Raw genomic sequence first — 18,890 nt, 5'->3', positions numbered from 1 at the left:
CCACCTGGTTGCTCTTGTTGGCAGTTTCGATTTACGTGGCACGGTGGCAAGCAAAAAACCAAGCAAGAAGAAGAAGAGCAAACGATGGACTGCAGCTGGAGCGGCAATCGTGATTCGTAGCTGGGCTTCGAGCGCAATTATAACGGTGCAGCGTGGTAATTACCTGTGAATGGCATTTGCATAATAGCTGCCAACAGGGCGGCGTTGCAACGTGCCCCGGCGGGTGGCAGAGTTGGGCCGGACGAAATAACACACAAAAACGAAAACCAAATGCAATTACGTGCATATAGCTAACATCAGCTAACGCCAGCTCCAACACCAACATCCCAGTGCGCTGCCCACCTAACCTAACACGCTTGATGGCACCACCAGCACCACCAGCACCACCGTCTCCATCGCCGTCTACGTCTCCATCTCCGTCTGTGGCTGTGGTGTTGCTGCCACGCTCTGACGGCTCTCGGCCGCCATTTTGCTGCGTTTTCCGTGACCGTCGGCCTCGCTGCGCCTCTCTCTCTCTCTCTCGCTCTCAGAGAGCTCCTCAGCGGGCTGGCAATTGCGCTTTGTTACTCGTAACTCGTAACAATGTAACAAGTCGTTGTTGTTGTTGCTGTTGCTGTTACAGCTACCCCACCCCCCGTTGCCCTGGTTGGGCCTTTGGGGCTCCTTTGCCCTCCCACGCTACGAGCGCTTGTCAGGCGAAGTCGACAACAATGTTAATCGGTCTTATGGTTTGCTCAAGATTCGGGTGACTAAAGACGTTTCTAGCGTCCATTTATATGCAAATTGCGGTATTTATCGCCATTTTGTTTTTGCATGTTCGCTTTGTGTGTTTTCTTATTGCGCTTTTTGTGCAACTTCTAATTGCAGCCGCATTGGAGAAACCGCCGGCCTGGCCTGGCCTGGCCTGGCTTGCAAATGAAAGCGTAGTTGTACTTACTTTCCGTGAAGTCAAGTGGGTGGCAAAGGGGAAGGGGGGGGGGGAGGGGGTAGCTGTGGGACTGTGTATGTTGCTGCATTTAATTAACCTTATAACGGTTCGCTAACTAAAAGTGCCTTTCGATCGTTTGAATTTGAATTTGTGAATTATACGTTGCGGTCACTGGACAGCCTCGATTTGAATGTGAATGCAAATGGGACCAGGTACATAGAGCAAATGTATCTGGGAGCTGATCGGGTCACATCACACAATCATCAACAGCGGAGCGAAACACTCGAGAGTTTTACTTTGAGCAATCGGAAATTGGTTCGTGACGTGCGGCGCTCCTGTTGCTGGCGAAGAGTGGAGAGACGGGAGCGTGGAGAGACGGGAGAGTGGAGAGACGGGACAGGTTCGCTGCAAGTCAAACAGTCAACATGTTTTTGAGTACCATCTCGATGGGGACCGGGTGCAGGAGCGCCTTTTGTTATCGAATGCAAAACTATTTAGCCATTGCATGTTGTTAATAATTTTAAAATCAGATTTCCGCAAGTTTGACGCAAACACGAAGGTAGCCATAGCTGCAGGAGTTGCTTGGCTTTTGTTATTTTTTGTGTGTGTTTCTTTGCTTCATGACGTGTCCGTGTCTTGATTGCGGTTTATGCAATGCGCCCTTAAAAGCAGCGGCAGCGACTGCGACTGCGCTGCGACTGGGCCCTGACAATTGTTGCGCAATTACACAGAAGACCTATGGGCACGCAACTTTTGGACGGTTTTGCGGCTGACGCTGCCAAAGAACATCTACCGAATGCGGATCCAATCCCAAAGCAACGCTTAAACTCGGATCACGCCTCAGAAATCTGCTGCTGCTGCTTCTACTGCAGCTACTGCTACTGCTACTGCTTTTGCTGCTGCTGCTGATGTTAATGTTGCTGCTGTCCTCAGCTCTGGGCTCGTCCTCAATCACGCCATGCACATGAACTACTTTAGTCCGTCTCCGTCTCCGTCTGCGTCTGCGTCTCCATCTGCCTCTCCGTCTGTGTCATCGTCAGTTGTTGTTTCTGCAAAATCAATGTTGACGCAAATACGTGTATGTAGAATCATTTTACCGACAGTTCGGACTTATTTCTTTCGCTACCGAATTTAATTGGATTTTCTCCCTGACTTAAGGGCTTTAACTGCTTTGGTATGTGGAAATCATTTCTGCCCCAGACACGCAATGCCTGGCCTCCAGTTCAACTGCAGCTGAATTAGCTTGTCGCACAGGAGCACAGCATTAAGAACTTGCCTCGCGTCGCTTCCCCGCCGCCCTTGCCCCATTCCGCATTCCCCATTTACCCCACCGATCCGTTGTTAAGTAAAAACTCACTTAATTTAGCGACGGCGTGGAGTTAATCATTACATTTCGCCAGTTGCCGCCAGCTAGGAGGGGGTCATCTCTGTGTGTGTGTGTGTGTGTGTGTGTGTGGAGTGCGTGCAGTGTGTTGGAGATGAATATGGATCCTAAGACTGCGCCCATTCCAGCTGCCTATCGATGGCCAAAATGTCATGCAATTCACATTTGTTGAATGGAATCCACATTCATAATATTGTGACATTTGTAATAATAACTAAATAAATATTATGTACATTTTCCTCGTTAGACAGTGGTGAACTTTACAAGGAGTGAGTCTTCAGGATTCGAACTTGGCATTTCAGAAAATTTGTTAATTTCTAAGAGACTTTATCCTTTTAGATTTGTTGTTTGTTTGTTGACGGCAGACAGAATATTTGTTGTGGACAATTTTTAGCTTAGGGTTAAATATATCATCAAACTTTTAAGTTCAGCTTCTTATCACCAAAATATTTATTTGTCATTCAACTTGTTGGCGAAATTCCATTTGTGGCCGCCTCAAAAAGAAGACCACAATAAAAACAAACGATTAGTTAGTATTCAAGCCAGAAGCTTTAGCCACCTTTATTACTGGCCAGACAAAAGGCGGAACTTTATAATTCTGAGCAGGCGCTAAGCACTTCCTCAGATGGCGGCCATTGTCGAGCGGTGCAAAAAAAAAGGAAAAGCCCGAACTCATTTCCGCTGGCTGTAGTTCGCAATGGTAAAGAACTTTGGCTGGTTACGAAACTCTAATTCTCCAAATGAGCTGAGGCGGAATCTTCTTTTGGTAATGCTGGTACTTCTGGTAATTCTTCCAACATTACCAATTTCTAATTACCGCCGTACACATTTCTCAAAGAAGCTAAGAGCAAAAAAAAAAAGAGAAGAAGAAGGTTCATCAGCGGCGGCAAATTTTCGTTTTTACGGTTCACAAAACTTGTGGCCATTGTGTTATTGCCCAAAGGCCATAGTCGGGGTAGCACATATGAATACTGATGCGGTTGGCAGTAACCCCTTGCAGACCATTACACACACCCGCAATCGCAATCAGCATATGCATATGCCTACATATGGGTAAACATCACCGCGCCGCTAACCGTGGGCACAAAAAGCCAGCGACGGGCACTTCTTGTCTATGTTGGCTTGGAACATGTATAGCTGAGCCCCTGCCTGGGCAGACAGACAGACGGACAGACAGACAGACAGACAGGCGGACAGCCGGACACCCAAGCCCGCCAAACAAACAAAAACAGGAAGCGTGGCTACCACAAATATGCGCGGTCTGCGCAGAAGGGCTTTGACTTGGGTTTGGCTTTCGGCTTTCGGCCTCGTCTTGGGTTTGGGCTTGGGCATTGGGCATTGGCTGCCACTTGCATGTAGATACTAGATCGCTATCTGACTAGGAACTTTGCTACAGAAATAATAGTGAAATAATGTTTAAATAATGGCGGCGGTGGCGGCTGGCTGTCAGGCGGCCATAATTAATTCCCCATACCCGAAAAGGCGCACGAAACGCAATTAGGCGCGAGCATAATTTGTTGACGTTAGAGTTGACGTCGACGTCGGCAGCGACACAATTGGCAATGCAAATGGCGCATAGAGCCCTCTGTGAGACCATTAGATACAGTGATAAATGCTTAATTAGGCGCGTAATTAACGTAATCAATCATGCTGGCCGAAAAACAAAATGAAAATCAATCATCAACGGCCCAGAGGGCGGCGGGGTGGTTGGCGACCGAGCGCCATTATCCAATCTGCGGCAATCAACTGCAGTGAGAAATAAGCCAGCAATAATGATTTTCTACAGTAGTGCCCCACACACACACACACACACAGGCACACACATTCATATGTTCTGTGTGAGGCTCATTCGGAAGCGTTTACATTCCAATTGAGAACCCAACAAATCGTCTCAGACCGTTTAGCGGGGGTCGTTGAGCGGCAGTCGCCAACGCTCATTGGCTGTTCGGCGCTTGCAGCAAACGCATGTGTTAGAGCAGGACAACTGTTGTGTACACTGCCAATGCAGCATTGGTGCGACTGGCACGCCTCTGATATGTGCAGCGCTCTCACTCAACTTGAGTTCGACTCAAGCGCGACTGAGCTCGTAATTATGACATAGGCATTTCGATTATGTAAGTTGAGCCGCAGTGCAAAAATGAGAAAATCAAAAAGAAAACAACAAAAAAACGAAAGACAATTTTTGTGTTCTCTCAGAGGCAAATTAACAAACTTTTTAGTGAAACGCAGCTTTTTGCTTAGTCTTTTATCTATGGAAATAAACAAACTATAAATACTAGTAGTCGCGTGTGTGAGTGTGCGCGTGTGTGTGTTGGTGTGTTTGCGGTGGCATTTTGCCGGTTAAAGTTTGCTGTTTAATTTGAATTATTGTTGCTTTTGCGGTGGCAAATTATAGCCCATTAAAATTGATTATTTTTCATTATCTGACAGAGGGCTCATCAGCAATCGTTCAAGCTGGCAATCACGCCCCCTCCATCGAACGCATCCATGCTCTAATATATTGTTTGGCAAAATTGCCATGTAGCTGGATCTTGATTGCGGTGATTGGGCTTATGGAAGCGCGGCCTGTGCGACACTTTTACTGCGTTGCGACGCCTTCGAACTTGGACAATTGGCTACCAAAACAAAGCAGCGCGTCCGCCCGCCACACATAACTGTATACAACAGCAAGAAAAGCGCCGCTCCAGAGCTACACAGGCCTACACAGAGTCACGCACGCTGAGCCGCGCTCCATTTGGCATAATCACAGCGGCGAGAAACAAGAGCTACCGCAGTTCGTCCGACAGCCATTACTTTCAAAATACTCGTACTCGGATTTGCGCCGCTGCCCGGACCCCGCTCCCCAAGGGAACCAAGCGCCTCGAGGGCCGCAAGGGCACGGCAATCCAAAGCAAAGCCAACCAGCGTCGTCGACGTCGTCGTCGTCGTTATACATACATATGGATATGTATGTGCGCTGAGAGTGTGGGGCTTTGGGAATGGGCATAAGAACGGCGACGGGAATAAGCTTGGGAATGGGCAAATAAATCAATTAGGCGCGTCGCATCGCATCGCCCACTGTCTGTGCGGACCTGTGTAAGTGCGTCTCGCTCACTCCGGCACACGGTAGGGCAGCAGGAGTGGGGTGGACATGGACGTGGATGTGGATGTGGCACGTAGCACCATGATTTTAGCGCGCTCGTTCTTGCCAACGCGGAAAACTAGCTCCATCCCTGTCGCACTTGCTGTGTGTGTGTGTGCTCGCCTTGCGGTGGGGTTGGTTTCAGCTTAATCGGTTACTGTTACTGGCTAGCCAGTCGCGAATTCCTGGCTGTTTCTTTTGCCTGGACCTGCCATTGATGTCTGGCTTAATGCGCTTTTTGCACACACTGGTCCGGCCTTCGAGCAGTTGGATGGCTACTGCACAGCGGGCGCCCACGCTCGGCCGGACGACGGAGTCCATGGTGGAAGACAAGCAGCGACCATGAATGCCCTCATATATCATAATCAAAATGTGCGATTAGCAGCAACGGCTGCACGGGCTTCCGTTCGCTTGACAAGTTTTCCAACAGCAGCAGTAGCAGCAGCCCCCGTCTAACCCCAGCTTTATGTATGGCAATGCATTCAGCTAAAAGAGACAAATACAAAATAACAGAAATACAAAAACTTTTACCATGTCACACATACGCCCCGTATTACAAAACAAAATCACTCATCAATTAAACTGGCCGAAAACTTTTTGAGCTGAATGCTGCTGCTGCCGCTTCTGCTGCTGAACAAAAGCAGCGACTGCTTAGGTAGTCAATTAATTATTGAACTTTTACTACTGTTTGAAAACAGAAACTCGCCGAAGCGCTCAATTGTGCGACGGCTTACTCGCTCTCGCGCGCTCGCTCGCTCGCACGCTCAAGTACACACACACACACACTCACACGTGCACACACAAAACGAGTAAAACAAGCAGAGCCCCAATGCTCGCTCGATGGCAACCACAGCCAGAAGCAAACCAACAGCAGTCGAAGAAGAAGAAGAAGCAGCAACAGCGAACAGCAGAAGAAGCAGCAGCATACAGTAACAGAGCAGAGCTTGCCGATCAGCTGCGGCCCGCGAGGCGGCAGAGAGACAGACACAGGCAAGCAAGCAGGCAACAAGCGCGCCGCCGAGTCAGTTTCTGTCTCAGTCTCAGTCTCAGTCGGCGTCAGCCAACAGCGTGAGTGAGTGCGCGTCGAACGGGAACGTTGCCCGTTCGCGTTCGTTTCTATTTTCTGTGCTCCTCTCGAGCGTGTGTGCGAGTGTGTGCGTGCGTGTGTACGTGTGTCGTGTATCGCAAGACAAGCTCGAAACGCCGACGGTTAAGCAAAGCCATTTTACTGCATAGCCGAAATCTGCTAACAAAAATAAAATATTGCATTTAATAAAGCACGCGCTCAAAATTCAAGACAACTTTTACAGTTATCGACTGCTTAAGGATTCACAATAGTTATCGTTAACTGGCTGTTAAACTGTTCACTGTGTTATCGTTTGTGTTATCGTTTGTGTTATCGTTTGTGCCTTTGTTGTGCTTTGTGGCATGGCTACAACAGCGGCAACGGCAGCCCCCACAAGGACCTCCAGCAAAAGCACTGCGGCCTATTCAACAGTCACGCCCACTTGCACCGCCAGCGTAACAGTTATGCCCAGTGTCGGCATGCCGCCGGGCCTGCCCGTGGGCATGGCAGCTGTGCCCATGCCGCCACATCTGCCGCTGCTGGGCGGCTTGGACAACGCGGCCAACAAGGCCATTGCGACGGGCAGCGGCAGCGCCGCACAGCCGACGGCAACAACAAGTCCCAGTCTGGCGGCCGCCTCGCCCACGCCCACAGGTAAGTGTGACAATTAGACCAATTAGACGCTGCCACAAATATTACCCGGCTCAGCACCTTGCCCAGTCTAAATATTGCGAAGAATTTTTTAAATTCCTTGAATTGTCAAGGATACAGCTGGCCAGCAAATGCCCAAACTTTTGGCAGCGACAAAAACAAAATAAAAACCCATGCTCCAGTCCCAAATTAAATTCCTGACCGAGCCTGAGCCCGAGTCTGCGACTGAGCCTGAGCCTGAGCCTGACTTGGCCATTGGAAAAGCGCAATGATTTGGAAATTTCACAACAGCAACAACAACGACGACAAAAAATCGACTGCAACGCAGAGCTGCCAACTGTTTTGGTCTTTCGCACATCAGTGGCAATTTGTTTTGCACAAGTATGGGTTGTCAAATAAAATTAGTTCATGTCGGCGGCCATCGAGTGGCCACGTCGAGATGCGACTGCCACTGGCGGCGGCGGCAGCAGCGAGGGGGCGAGGGAAGGGGGGAGGCAGCGAATGCGGTTGCTGCAGCGGGCGAGACAACAGGCCAAAGCTTTGACTTGTCTCTAAAAGGTGTTGGAAGTTGCACAATAAATAAATAATTATAAAAAGAGCGCAGAGACGCTAAACCAGCAAAAGGCACACACTCAACACACATACACAAACTATCCGAGACCGGGCCGGGTACGGGTATGGGTACATGGCATACATTGATGTTTAAGCACTGGGCAGAAACCATACTTAAGGGTTTCGGGTTACTTGATGCGTGTATTCGCATTATTCTTAGAAAGCCGAGCGTATAAAAGGTGTGCACAATGATTTTCAAGTGTACATAGCCATAGCCTCCTCAGCTCTGCCGATGCTCATCATCACATGATGGCCCTCATTTGTGTCCACATGTAGTTGCTCATGATGTTTATGCCACTTATGTCACCCGACTTTCAGTTTGTGCCACAAGCATAAGTCACTTGACCGGAAATTAGTTGGGCCAACCCTTCCGCTTCGTAAGGGTTAGCCTGCTGCAGGCATCAATCGAAATATCGTTTAGAAATATGTATATAAGAATACTCTGACACGTGGATATATTCTTTAGATCTGAACTGGAATATCAAACCAAAAATAGGTTTCTCCTATATATTAAGAATATAGCTGTATCTAGGAGAAAACCTAGATTTTATAACCGATTTCCTTTAGTGCTTAGGAGGTAGAAAAGTGATTTCTAAAATTTTCAATATAACTGATAAGTATATGATCGTTAATCTACATGTCAAATGATGTGGCTCTTAGTTTCTAACACGGAAGTATTTAAATAAATCAACAGAGCTGATGGACATGAGCAGATCGACTTACTTGTGACTGCTTACCAAGTCTCAAGGCCTCTTTCTGCGAAACACGTACGCTACATAAATTTACTGAACCTTTACTTACCAATTTGGGTTAAGGATATTCAAACCCATTGAAAACAAATAAGAGTTCCCTAAATAGCGCAGCCGTAATTGCTTGCAAAAATCTGTGTGATCCTACATATGAGTAGTTTACAATGAACCCTACCAGGCGCATACCTAGCTTGCAATATTCATATACTTCAATTCTTATCCAATTGAATTTTGGATCAAATACACAGCAATGCTACGTATTTTAATAATATTTAACTAGGAATATAAAATACGTTCGAATGAGCATCATTTTGGTTGGCAGCTGGTTGGCAACTCTCACTGCAAGTCGAGCAGCTCTTAAGGGGTGGTAAACATGCGAAGATCTGAATATTACGCATTAAAAGTGTGCATTGTAGATGTGTACACCTACATATGAGTACCTTACAATGAACTTTACCAGGCGCATGTCCTAAGGCTATAGAATTTTGGATATAATACACCTGAATTGCTAGGTAAGAACTTAATACTTTGATTGGTGCATAGGAAATAATTCTACCGAATGGTCATTCTTTTGGTTAAATTAAAGCAACAAAGATCACAATATTACGCATAAGAAATGCACATTGAAAAATGTGCACACATACATAAAAGTAATTTACCATGAACCTTACCAGGCACATGCCTTGATTGCAATATTGATATACTTCTAAGGCAAAAGAATTTGGATTTAATGCTTCAGGAATGCCACGTAAGCCCTTAATACTTTGATAGCATGTGCCCAGTAATGTATAATTCGATCGAATGGTCATCCTTTTGGTTTAATTAAGGCAACTGGCTGGCAACTGGCTGGCAACTCTCCTTGCAAGTCGAGCAGCTCTCTAGGCGAGCTAAACGTGCGAAGATCACAATATTACGCATTAAAAACCAGAAGCCCCAACGAGTAATGTGCTGCGCGCGACAAACAAGATCAGCGAGCAGCAACTGGCCGCAAGGCGGGACAGTCTTCTAGAGGAGAGGAGGAGAGATAGAGAGAGAGAGAGAGAGATAGAGAGAGAGAGAGAGATGACATCTCCAGGCTGGGGCAGAGCGCTTAGTAAAAAAGCGGGCAACTTTAATTTATATGCAGTGCCTGGCAGCGCAGCAGCGGCAAAAACTTTACCGGTAGCAATAAATCAAACTATCAATTGAATTCCGAGGCGATCATCACTTGTGCTTGTGGCAAGATCTCTCCCTCTCTCTCTCGCTCTGTCTCTGTTGGCTGCGGCGTCGCTTCTTGTTAAAAGTTGCACGCTGATGTGCGAGTGCGGCCGGGCTGGACGGAACGGACAATATTGGCTGCGCCAAGTCGTGCGATTTTAAGCCGATTCTGCAATTGACTGAGGTGCGTCGAGGCAGCCGTAGCTGTCGCATTGCCGCTAAGATCAGTAGTAAATCATCGGGTGTATCCAGCTCGAAGTTGGGTCTCAGCCGCTGCCACTGCCACTGCCACCGAGTCGGTACGCATTTTGTGGCACTGTCGCGTTGACATCCGTGGCATAAGCGCAGTCAGCGTGTACTCTGTGTGTGCTGCCCCTGCTGCCTGGCTTGGTGATTGGGCTGGTCGTCAATTGTTTGGAGCGCAGCATAAATCAGGCATAACCATAACCATAACCGCGACCACAACAATTGGCGCAACATGCGGCTGCAACAAATTGTTAACTACCCGGTGCGCTACTCGGTTGCAAGCAGATCAGGCAACGGCTTTAATTAGCACAGCTCGCAGCGTAGCTGAGGGTCGTCGAGGTCAGCGTTGGGCATACCAAAGCATCTGCAGCCTGCCACACACGCAGCCACACAAGGAAAACAAAAACAACAACAACAGAAAAGTGGAGAGAAATACCGAAAAAAAGAGGTGTTAAAATGTGTGCAGTTCTCGCGATCAGATAAAATGTCAAAATGAACATAAAAGCTTCTACATCTGAGGAATTGCTAATCGGTGCCACGACAAACGACAAACGAGATACCCAACCGCCAGCCTGGAAGCCAGCTCGATCCGAGATCCCAACAAATTGCCAGCGCGGAGACATCAGGAATTTCATAAATTCCAGCTCAAATTAGCTGTTGGCAGTCCGGCAATCGTTTGCCATACAAAACTGATTCATGAAGGAGACGGTAATGGACCACACCACGTCCACTTGACACGCCATTATGACCATAAACGTTGACACTTCCGCCAGCGGGAACGGGCGGGGTACGGTCAGGGGAACGGGAATGGGCCTCCGCTTGTAGCACTCGTCACATTGTGACCAGCTCTGTGTGGACTGTGTCTTCGCTTAAGTCTTTGACGTGTTCGATCAAAAACAGACCGAAATTTGTCCAATCATTGTTGGCCCCCGTACCCCCCGCCCTCCTCCCTTAACCATGCCCACACACTGTTGGCTACAAATTTCTTGGTGTTTGGCTGCCATGCGCGGAATTCTGGCAGCAGCTTCGTTTAAATTCCAATTGACATTTAATGATTTTGCTCACTCTTTTTCCCTCGCTCCCTCTCTCGCTCTCTCACTCACTCACTCACTCTTTCTCTGTCCATCTTTTGCAGCGCTTACGCACAGCCACTGCCCGTCCACATCGATGCTAGCCGCCGGCTCACCACCAGCTCCCACGTTGGCCCTCTTGGCCCCTCAGGGCAACGCGGCGGCGGCGGCGGCCACAAATCTCAGCGCTCTGGCCTCCCAGCATCGGCTACTGGAACTGTCACGCTTCGGCCTGCGGGGCTACGATCTGGCCCAACATATGCTCTCCCAACAGGGCGCAGTATCCAAGCTGCTGGGTAAGTCTTTTACAGGGGGTAATCTATGGTCTGTAGGGGTGCAAGTCCGGCCTGACCAATGCAATCAGCGCCAGCGTCTGCATAACGCGGAACCGAACCACAAAACAAAACACGTGCTCCAAATGCAATTGCCAAATGTGTCCCGCTGAATTAGGAGCCGAAGCGTCCGTAATCGATTTGGACGACTGTGACTCCCCAGACCACGAGCGGGCCACGTATACACGACAAATCGATTGCACCTTACCATGCCCAATTCTGACACCTGGGCAATAGCCAAAGCGTGCTCAATAGGAGGCCGCCACAGCCGCCGCACACCTGTTGCCAGTTTTCAATTTTCTGTTTTCAGACAACTTTTTTCGCTCTAAATTGCAATTCTGCGCGCCGCCCGCGACAAGCTAAACAAATTCCAAGGGGGCACTCGAGCGGGAGGTTAGCTGTGCTTTGGATATATCGGATTAGATTTGTATGACATAGGCCAATTCGACTGCCACATTCTAAGTCGGACATCTGTAATGCAATGTCCTTGGCATAGTTTGATATCAATATTTTTTAAATTTAAATAGGTTCTTTTGTATTGAATTGCAACTAATGATCTTATTATTATTGTTTAAAGTATAGCATGCAATTGCCAGCTATTAACCTATCTACCTAACCTCTTCCTATATAAGTCAACACTACATCCATTCATTAGCCTGGGGTTCGATCCCAGTTGGCAAAATCATTTAGACATATCATCTACCAAGGACCGCCTGCGTACGATTAAGTCCATATATTTACAGAAGACACTCAGTTAAGAAGTCTTTCTTAACTCTTATATGAATACCTTCAAGTTCGAACCCAAGAAAGTAGTCGGTGGTTCGAATCACAGCTCAGACCATTGACAAGCATTGATTAATTATATATTTTGAAGCTCTTAATGAAACTCTTATAAACTTACTATACGGGCTTAATCTGACCTTTATCCAAAATCCAGAAAAAATATGATAAGATTTATCCAATGAGCCCAAGTTGGCAGCTTGGCTTCCCTCAAGTTCCTTATTTTTCAACAATGGCTTGGTTTGGTGTTCTGGTTCGTCTGTCGCTTAATCAAATTGGTTTGGGTCATAGTAAGAAACAAATTGGAATACCAGTTATGATCACGGTTTGCAGCCTTAGCTCTTACGAACAAAGGCTTGACTCTTACGAGCATATTTTACTAACTTTAAAACCGATCACAAAAATTAAAATAATTATTCTTGAATTTATACAAAATACCGCATACACGCGTAATTTAGCTTAGGATTTTCGGTTTTTGGTTCAGTTTAAGAACTTTAGGCCTTAACTGGATATGATACATTTTGTAATTGTTTCGCTCTGATCTACATTCGACATCTGCCATAAAGTGCAAGCATCTTAAAATTTATTTGTACGTTTAAGTTTTAATGCTTTGATAATACTAATATATATAATACTATAATAATAACATAATATACACAGCCCTACCCTTTTTTCCATATTACCATCCTTTTAGAGAAAGCTTTTCAAAGTAAATCTGGTTAATAGATATACCTTTATATAAGCAGCTAAATTACAACGTGTGTATTTTGTACTACCTTGATTTCTACACGAGTAAATAGGCGCATTGCTCAATTCGCTCAGTGCAACCATTCACTGGAGTATTTTTGAATAATACTCACAAATTATCCGATCTGTGCGCAGTCGGTGGGGCAATAATTCATTCACAGTATTTAAATTAACGTAAAGGCAGGTTGGAGGCGGAGGGTTTTGTCGCTAGTTAATTTAAACTGTGTAAATGTGTAAATAGTTTCCGTTTTTTTTGCAAAACTCCAATTTGCATAAGTGTAGATACATATATTAAAACAAACCTGGGCTACTATGACAATGTATAGTCAATCAATGTGTAGTATTCATGCAATTGTCAGCTACACTGAGAGAAATAAAAGTGAAATGTGAAATATATGTTGGTGCTCTGTAGGTTAGTTAACATGACAAATTAACTACAAATCCATTATATCAGAAAACAAAAATGATCTCAGCACTTGTAAAACTAACTTTATAAAATAGGCCATGTTCTATTATATTTCTACATTTCAAGCTCCTGCTGAAATTTTGGCCTACTACTTGCCAAACGAGCTCCTCATATATGTATACCAAATTCTTCCAATCACTCAAAAATTAACATTTCATACATTTATCTTTAATAAACTCGACAACTATGATCTTCTATAATCTTGTCAATCAATTCATATAGCTTGGGAACAGTCATATATGTAGCTAACATAGGAACAATCACTTAAAAATTAAGTTCTTGCATGAAAAACTTTATTGTTTTTCAAGATATCTTGGCTAGCCTCTCATAGTTTCATTATCTTCTCATATATAGGCAAAATCTTATCAACTTCGAAATACTTTATCATGCAGATCCATTTAGACTAATCGTTCTAAATAGATTAATCGTTCTAAATAGCTAAGCTCTTAAATTACTATAGCTGAGATTCAGTGGGATTAAAATTGCGTTTTTTATGGGTATTTAATAGTTGGTCAGCCGAAAAGAACTAATTAGTATTGTTTTTGATTTAAAAAGCAGCTGCATTATTTCATTAATGTGATAATTATTGAATTAAAAGTATTTGTCAACCCTCAAAGTGCCCATATTGAGTGCGTTTTTCTCCAAGTGTATCCTCTGATTTCTAACGCCTAATTCACAAGATAAACAGCGCGCGCCTGTCACTCGCTTCCGACAAATTATCAACGAGAAGCTGCGTCGAAGCTGGCATTGTTGTTGTTGTTGTTGCTTTTGTTGTTGTTGTTGTTGTTGTGCGAGTTGTACAATTGTGTCGTTGCCGAATATTCAAATTAGCGCGCCATTGAATGGCGGAACGCGCCTTCAATTGTCTAGTTAGTCAGTTGGCAGCGGCAGCAGGTAGTTCGCAGCGACTGTCAACACAATGGGGCCGGCGGGCTTGGAGACTGGTTCCGACGCCCACATGAGCCAGACGGTTGCCCAGTCGGGAGCAGCGTATGATAATGCGAAAATTATGCGACTTGCCGCAGGGCAGCAGCAGCAGCAGCAGAAGAGGTCAACATTTTGCATATTAACATAAAAAGCCAGAGTTAAAAGCCTGGTCAATCGCTCATCTTCATCATTTTGTACATCTTTGCAGGCACTTTGCGTCCGCCCGGGCTCATTGGCGGCTCAAAACCGAAGGTGGCCACGCCGACAGTTGTCTCCAAGATCGAGCAGTACAAACGCGAAAATCCAACGATATTCGCGTGGGAAATACGCGAGAGACTGATTAGCGAAGGTGAGTGCCATTTGTGAACAATGCGAACAACAACCAGATACCAGAGACAGGGGACAACGCAGAGCGCGACAGTTGAGCTAATTAAAATGAACTGATGGGAACCCCCCAAAAGCGAAATTGCACAAAGCCATTGACAAGCGCCGGGCAAGAATCAAGAGTCGACCATCAATGAATGGTCCTGTCCGGCGCGGTGCGTCTGGGCGGGCATGGGGTTACGCTTTCCAGCCGCTGAGATGCAGCTACTTGAGCAGCTGACAGCATCTCAGCTTGATGTGTTTATGGTGCGGTTGTCAGTACTCGTACTCGTAATACGAATTAGCCAGCGAATTGATCCAGGCCAAAGTAAAGTTGCTGCGTTCCTTGCTGTGTGTGTGTTGCGCGGTCTGCCAGCTCCTCATTTAATGTTGTAAGAATTGTTTCGGCTCTGTGGGAGATTTATCGATTGGCTAATTTATGAACATCCGCTCCTGGGCTAGTCGATTGATATGTAAATGTGCTCACATTTGTGTCACTCACCGGTGGATACCCAGTGCCTGGTCGCCTGGTCGCCCGGTTGCCTCCAGCGCTGTGCGATGAATAGTCCGATTGCCATCGCTCACATGAGACGTTCGGACACACACAAAGACCATGCTCGAGGGGCTGCAACTGTGACTGCGACTGCGACTGTGGTCGAATGTAGATGCCAATCGCAGCTGGTCTGCTCATTACAGTCAATCTAATTTGCGTCAGTCGGCATTTCGGGTTCATGAGCAGGTCACGACGCACTGCATCCGGCGCCAGTATCCGTTCGTTTGCTCAGGCCTGGCCATAATCGTTTGCGTCTTTCCCTCAGGTGTCTGCACGAATGCCACTGCCCCCTCGGTGAGCAGCATCAATCGCATCCTGCGCAACCGCGCCGCTGAACGTGCCGCGGCGGAGTTTGCGCGCGCCGCCAGCTATGGCTATGCTTTACATCCAACGCATCCGCATCCGCATCCCTATACGAGTTTTCCCACCTGGCCGGCCACGTTGCCGGGCCACCATCCGCTTTGGGGCGCTGTGCCGCTGCCCGCCAGCAGCGCTCTGCCCGGCAGCAGCAGCTACAACAGCGACGGCAGCTCCAATCCGAATACCAACAACAATAGCACCAGCGCCGGCGGCGGCAGCAGCGCGGGCAGTGGACGCTTATCCCTGCCGGCACTGTCACCCGGGTCGGGCAGCCGGGACAGTCGTTCGCCGGATGTGGATGCCAACCGCATGATAGGTGAGTGCGCAGTTGTCCATAAATCCGGATGATCCTCATCAATAATCTTCTGCAGATATTGAAGGCGAGGGTAGCGATTCGGAGGACAGTGATCAGCCCAAGTTTCGGCGTAATCGCACAACGTTCAGCGCCGAGCAGCTGGACGAGCTGGAGAAGGAGTTCGAGAAGTCGCACTATCCCTGCGTGGGCACGCGCGAGAAGCTAGCGGCGCGCACGGCGCTGAGCGAGGCGCGGGTGCAGGTGAGTTGCCCCATGAGTTACCCGTGTACAATGGACTGTGCTCCTAGCCCCTGATTGTTGCCTACTAACCACACGCTGACGCCGACCTGGACACACAGACGCTCGCTGTTTTTTTTTTTTTATTAACTAACAAATTGTCTCTCCATCGATTGATCAATTAGGTTTGGTTTTCCAACAGACGAGCGAAATGGCGGCGCCATCAACGGGTCAATCAGCTGAAGCAGCGCGACTCGGCCTCGACCTCGCCTCAGCCCGCGGCTGCCTTGGGTCCACAGCAGGAGCAGAGCACGGCTGCAGCAGTCTCCAGTCTACAATATGCTACCCGTTCCAGCGTCTACCACACGGCACTGGCGGGCGAGGGCAACACCCCCATCAGCACCAGCATCCGCACCAGCATCAGCACCAGCATAAGCCCTACGGCCCCAGGCCGCGATCCAGCGACAGCAACAGCGCCGCCGCCGCCTGCCTCACTCACAGCATCAGTTCCATTATTAATGGGCGGTGAGCATAGCGCCTTTCGTGCTGCCCTGCCCGCGGCGTCCGCCTCCGCATCGGCGGCCGCCTTCGCCCTCAACTTTGCCCGTCAATATCTCTGGCGGCATATGGCGGCGCCGCAGAAGGAGCCCCGACCGGAGCTGGATGAGGAAATCAATGTGGATGCGGAGACGGAAACGGAGTCGGAGGCTAATTAAACAGTGCAATCAATATGCTGTATATTCCAGAACTAGATTCTAATCCAAACTAGAAAATATCTAAAAAAAAAAAAAAAATCATGCAAGTTTATGGATTTGTCAGTTTCCTATCGCTTTAAATCGAGAATTTAGTGCAATTTTTTTAACTTAATTTATTCAGTTTGCATTCGAAACACGTGCTGAGTACAAATAAAAACGGAATCGATATATGTATACATATGTATATATACATATATAAGACAATACATATAAGAATTCGACAAATTCTCACGGGTTTCGTATAATTGGTCGGGAATTCAGCAGAGTTGACACCCATCGATGCGGAGGCAGGAGGAGAGGGGATGCGGGATGCGGGATGCGGGCGCGGGCGCGGGAGCTCGACGCGCATTCAAAAATAACTCAAGTGGACAAATCTGACAATTTTGTGGCTACCAAGACGAAGAGCCACAGATACGAATACAAACACAAATACAGAGGCTCAGAGTCAGGCTCAAGTGGCTGCGAATGTGCTCGGTCTTGGCTGGGCCTGGGCCTGGATGATTAATGTGGCTTTAATTACATGCGCTGAGAAGTCGTCGACGTCAGCGTCCTCGTTGTCGTCGTCAATGTGTATGCTCGGATGGATCACTATAATTATATAGATGGCCGAATTAAATTTTAATTTAACGCCTGTCAAATCAGAAAACCACTTGTATAATCGTTCGCTTAAGCGAGCCACAGCTCTGGCCTGGCAACTGCCTCTGGCTCCGGCTCCAGCTTCAACTCCAGGTCCAGCTCAGGCTTGGGCAAGCCGAAACAGTTATTCATTTCACTTTATTTCATTTACTGTCCGACTGAGTCGATACTGAAAGAATCAATTGAACCGCAGCGCCAGCTGCTATTATTGATTGTAATGAGCCACCGAAGGCGTCAACTTCACCAGCTCAGCGCGGATCCGCCGTGAAAGAAATGAAAGAAACCTCTGCAGAGAATGAAAACAATTAAACCCATGAAATTTACATACCTGCGGCTTTTGATGAGTCGCTGAAAAGCGACTTCCAAGTACACAAAATCTACATATTCATTTCTGTAAAGGTTCAACTACAAAGGGTGCGACTACACTGGCTGCTGACATGGCCTAGTTGGAGCGAAATCTGCGTTAAATATCAGTTACAAATAGATAGAGATGGAGATGTCCTACAGGAATGACCATTTACACGATAACATCGCAAATTTCTGTTGACCTGTCATGCGACTCGTCTTGCAGGACACGCTGCAAGACATGTCAACAAAGGTATCTTCGAGCTTTTCCTTTTAGATATCGTTTAACAATACTTTTTATCTATACAATACATAATATTTTTATGACGGTGGCTCACGGTTTAAAGCAAAGGCCTGCCTTTAGTTTTTTTACATCCTTCAATCCAGATTCTGGTTCATATACTTTCAAAATTTTAAAGTCATAAAATGTTCACTGTACAATTGCCCGTTGTACTGAAAATATTGCAAGCCTAAGTATTTTCATATACAACATGCGGGCTAAATTGGGACTTTGGAGCTGATTCCCCCTTAAAAGAATTTATTTCGGTTTCGATTAAGTTCGCATTAAAAAACAAATATTAGTTCCGATCTCGAACCGGTTTGATTATGTTACAGACCATGTCATCGAGTATGTCATTAGACTAGACACAACCGATGACATGTCAGCAAAGTCGTCATGTAAGCTCATGACATGTCAGCGAAGACGTCACCAATGAGCATGTCATCAAAGCACAGATTTCCATCTGCCCAGTATCTGTGCATGTATGTGTGCGTGAGTGCGTATGTGTGTGTGTGTGTGTTGTTCGGTGTGTTAGCATGGAAAGTAACCCAACTGGGCTGTCGAACATTGGAATGTCTCTGTTAGCAGCATCCCTGCCATAGCTGTGGCTCTTAATTGCCAAAGGCGTTAGTATTAAGTGGTTTTCGTGCTTATTATAAATATCTCTTAATTTTTGCGATCCCCAGAGTGTGTGTATGTATATGTTTATGTGTATGTATGAGTGGCAAAATCTTGAAATGGCAATCACCGACTGTCTCAGTCTTAGTTGCAGTCCCAGTTGCAGAGCCAG

General features: G+C 46.9%; 1 protein-coding gene across 2 annotated transcripts; it reads left to right on the top strand.

The window, feature by feature from the left end:
- The first annotated feature begins 6,818 nt into the window (after nucleotides 1–6,818).
- On the top strand, nucleotides 6,819–17,070 carry toe (twin of eyg). Of its 2 annotated transcripts, none has more exons than XM_064683938.1 (6): nucleotides 6,819–7,153; nucleotides 11,090–11,320; nucleotides 14,485–14,625; nucleotides 15,458–15,868; nucleotides 15,924–16,108; nucleotides 16,270–17,070. In XM_064683938.1, exons 1-6 carry the CDS (start codon nucleotides 6,862–6,864, stop codon nucleotides 16,798–16,800), a joined length of 1,791 nt encoding a protein of 596 aa, XP_064540008.1. In that variant the 5' UTR covers nucleotides 6,819–6,861; the 3' UTR covers nucleotides 16,801–17,070. The 2 variants fall into 2 exon arrangements, with proteins under 2 accessions (XP_064540008.1, XP_064540009.1); XM_064683939.1 differs by having other exon boundaries at nucleotides 16,287–16,746.
- The last annotated feature ends 1,820 nt before the right edge of the window (nucleotides 17,071–18,890 follow it).

This window comes from Drosophila montana, unplaced genomic scaffold (assembly GCF_035044405.1).
Source record: "Drosophila montana isolate Dmon_TW-CO22-7 unplaced genomic scaffold, ASM3504440v1 contig_2668_1, whole genome shotgun sequence".
In the NCBI taxonomy this organism is placed as follows: domain Eukaryota; kingdom Metazoa; phylum Arthropoda; class Insecta; order Diptera; family Drosophilidae; genus Drosophila; species Drosophila montana.
The sequence above is the reverse complement of the archived record's forward strand: the minus strand, read 5'-3'. Positions and strand labels throughout refer to the sequence as shown.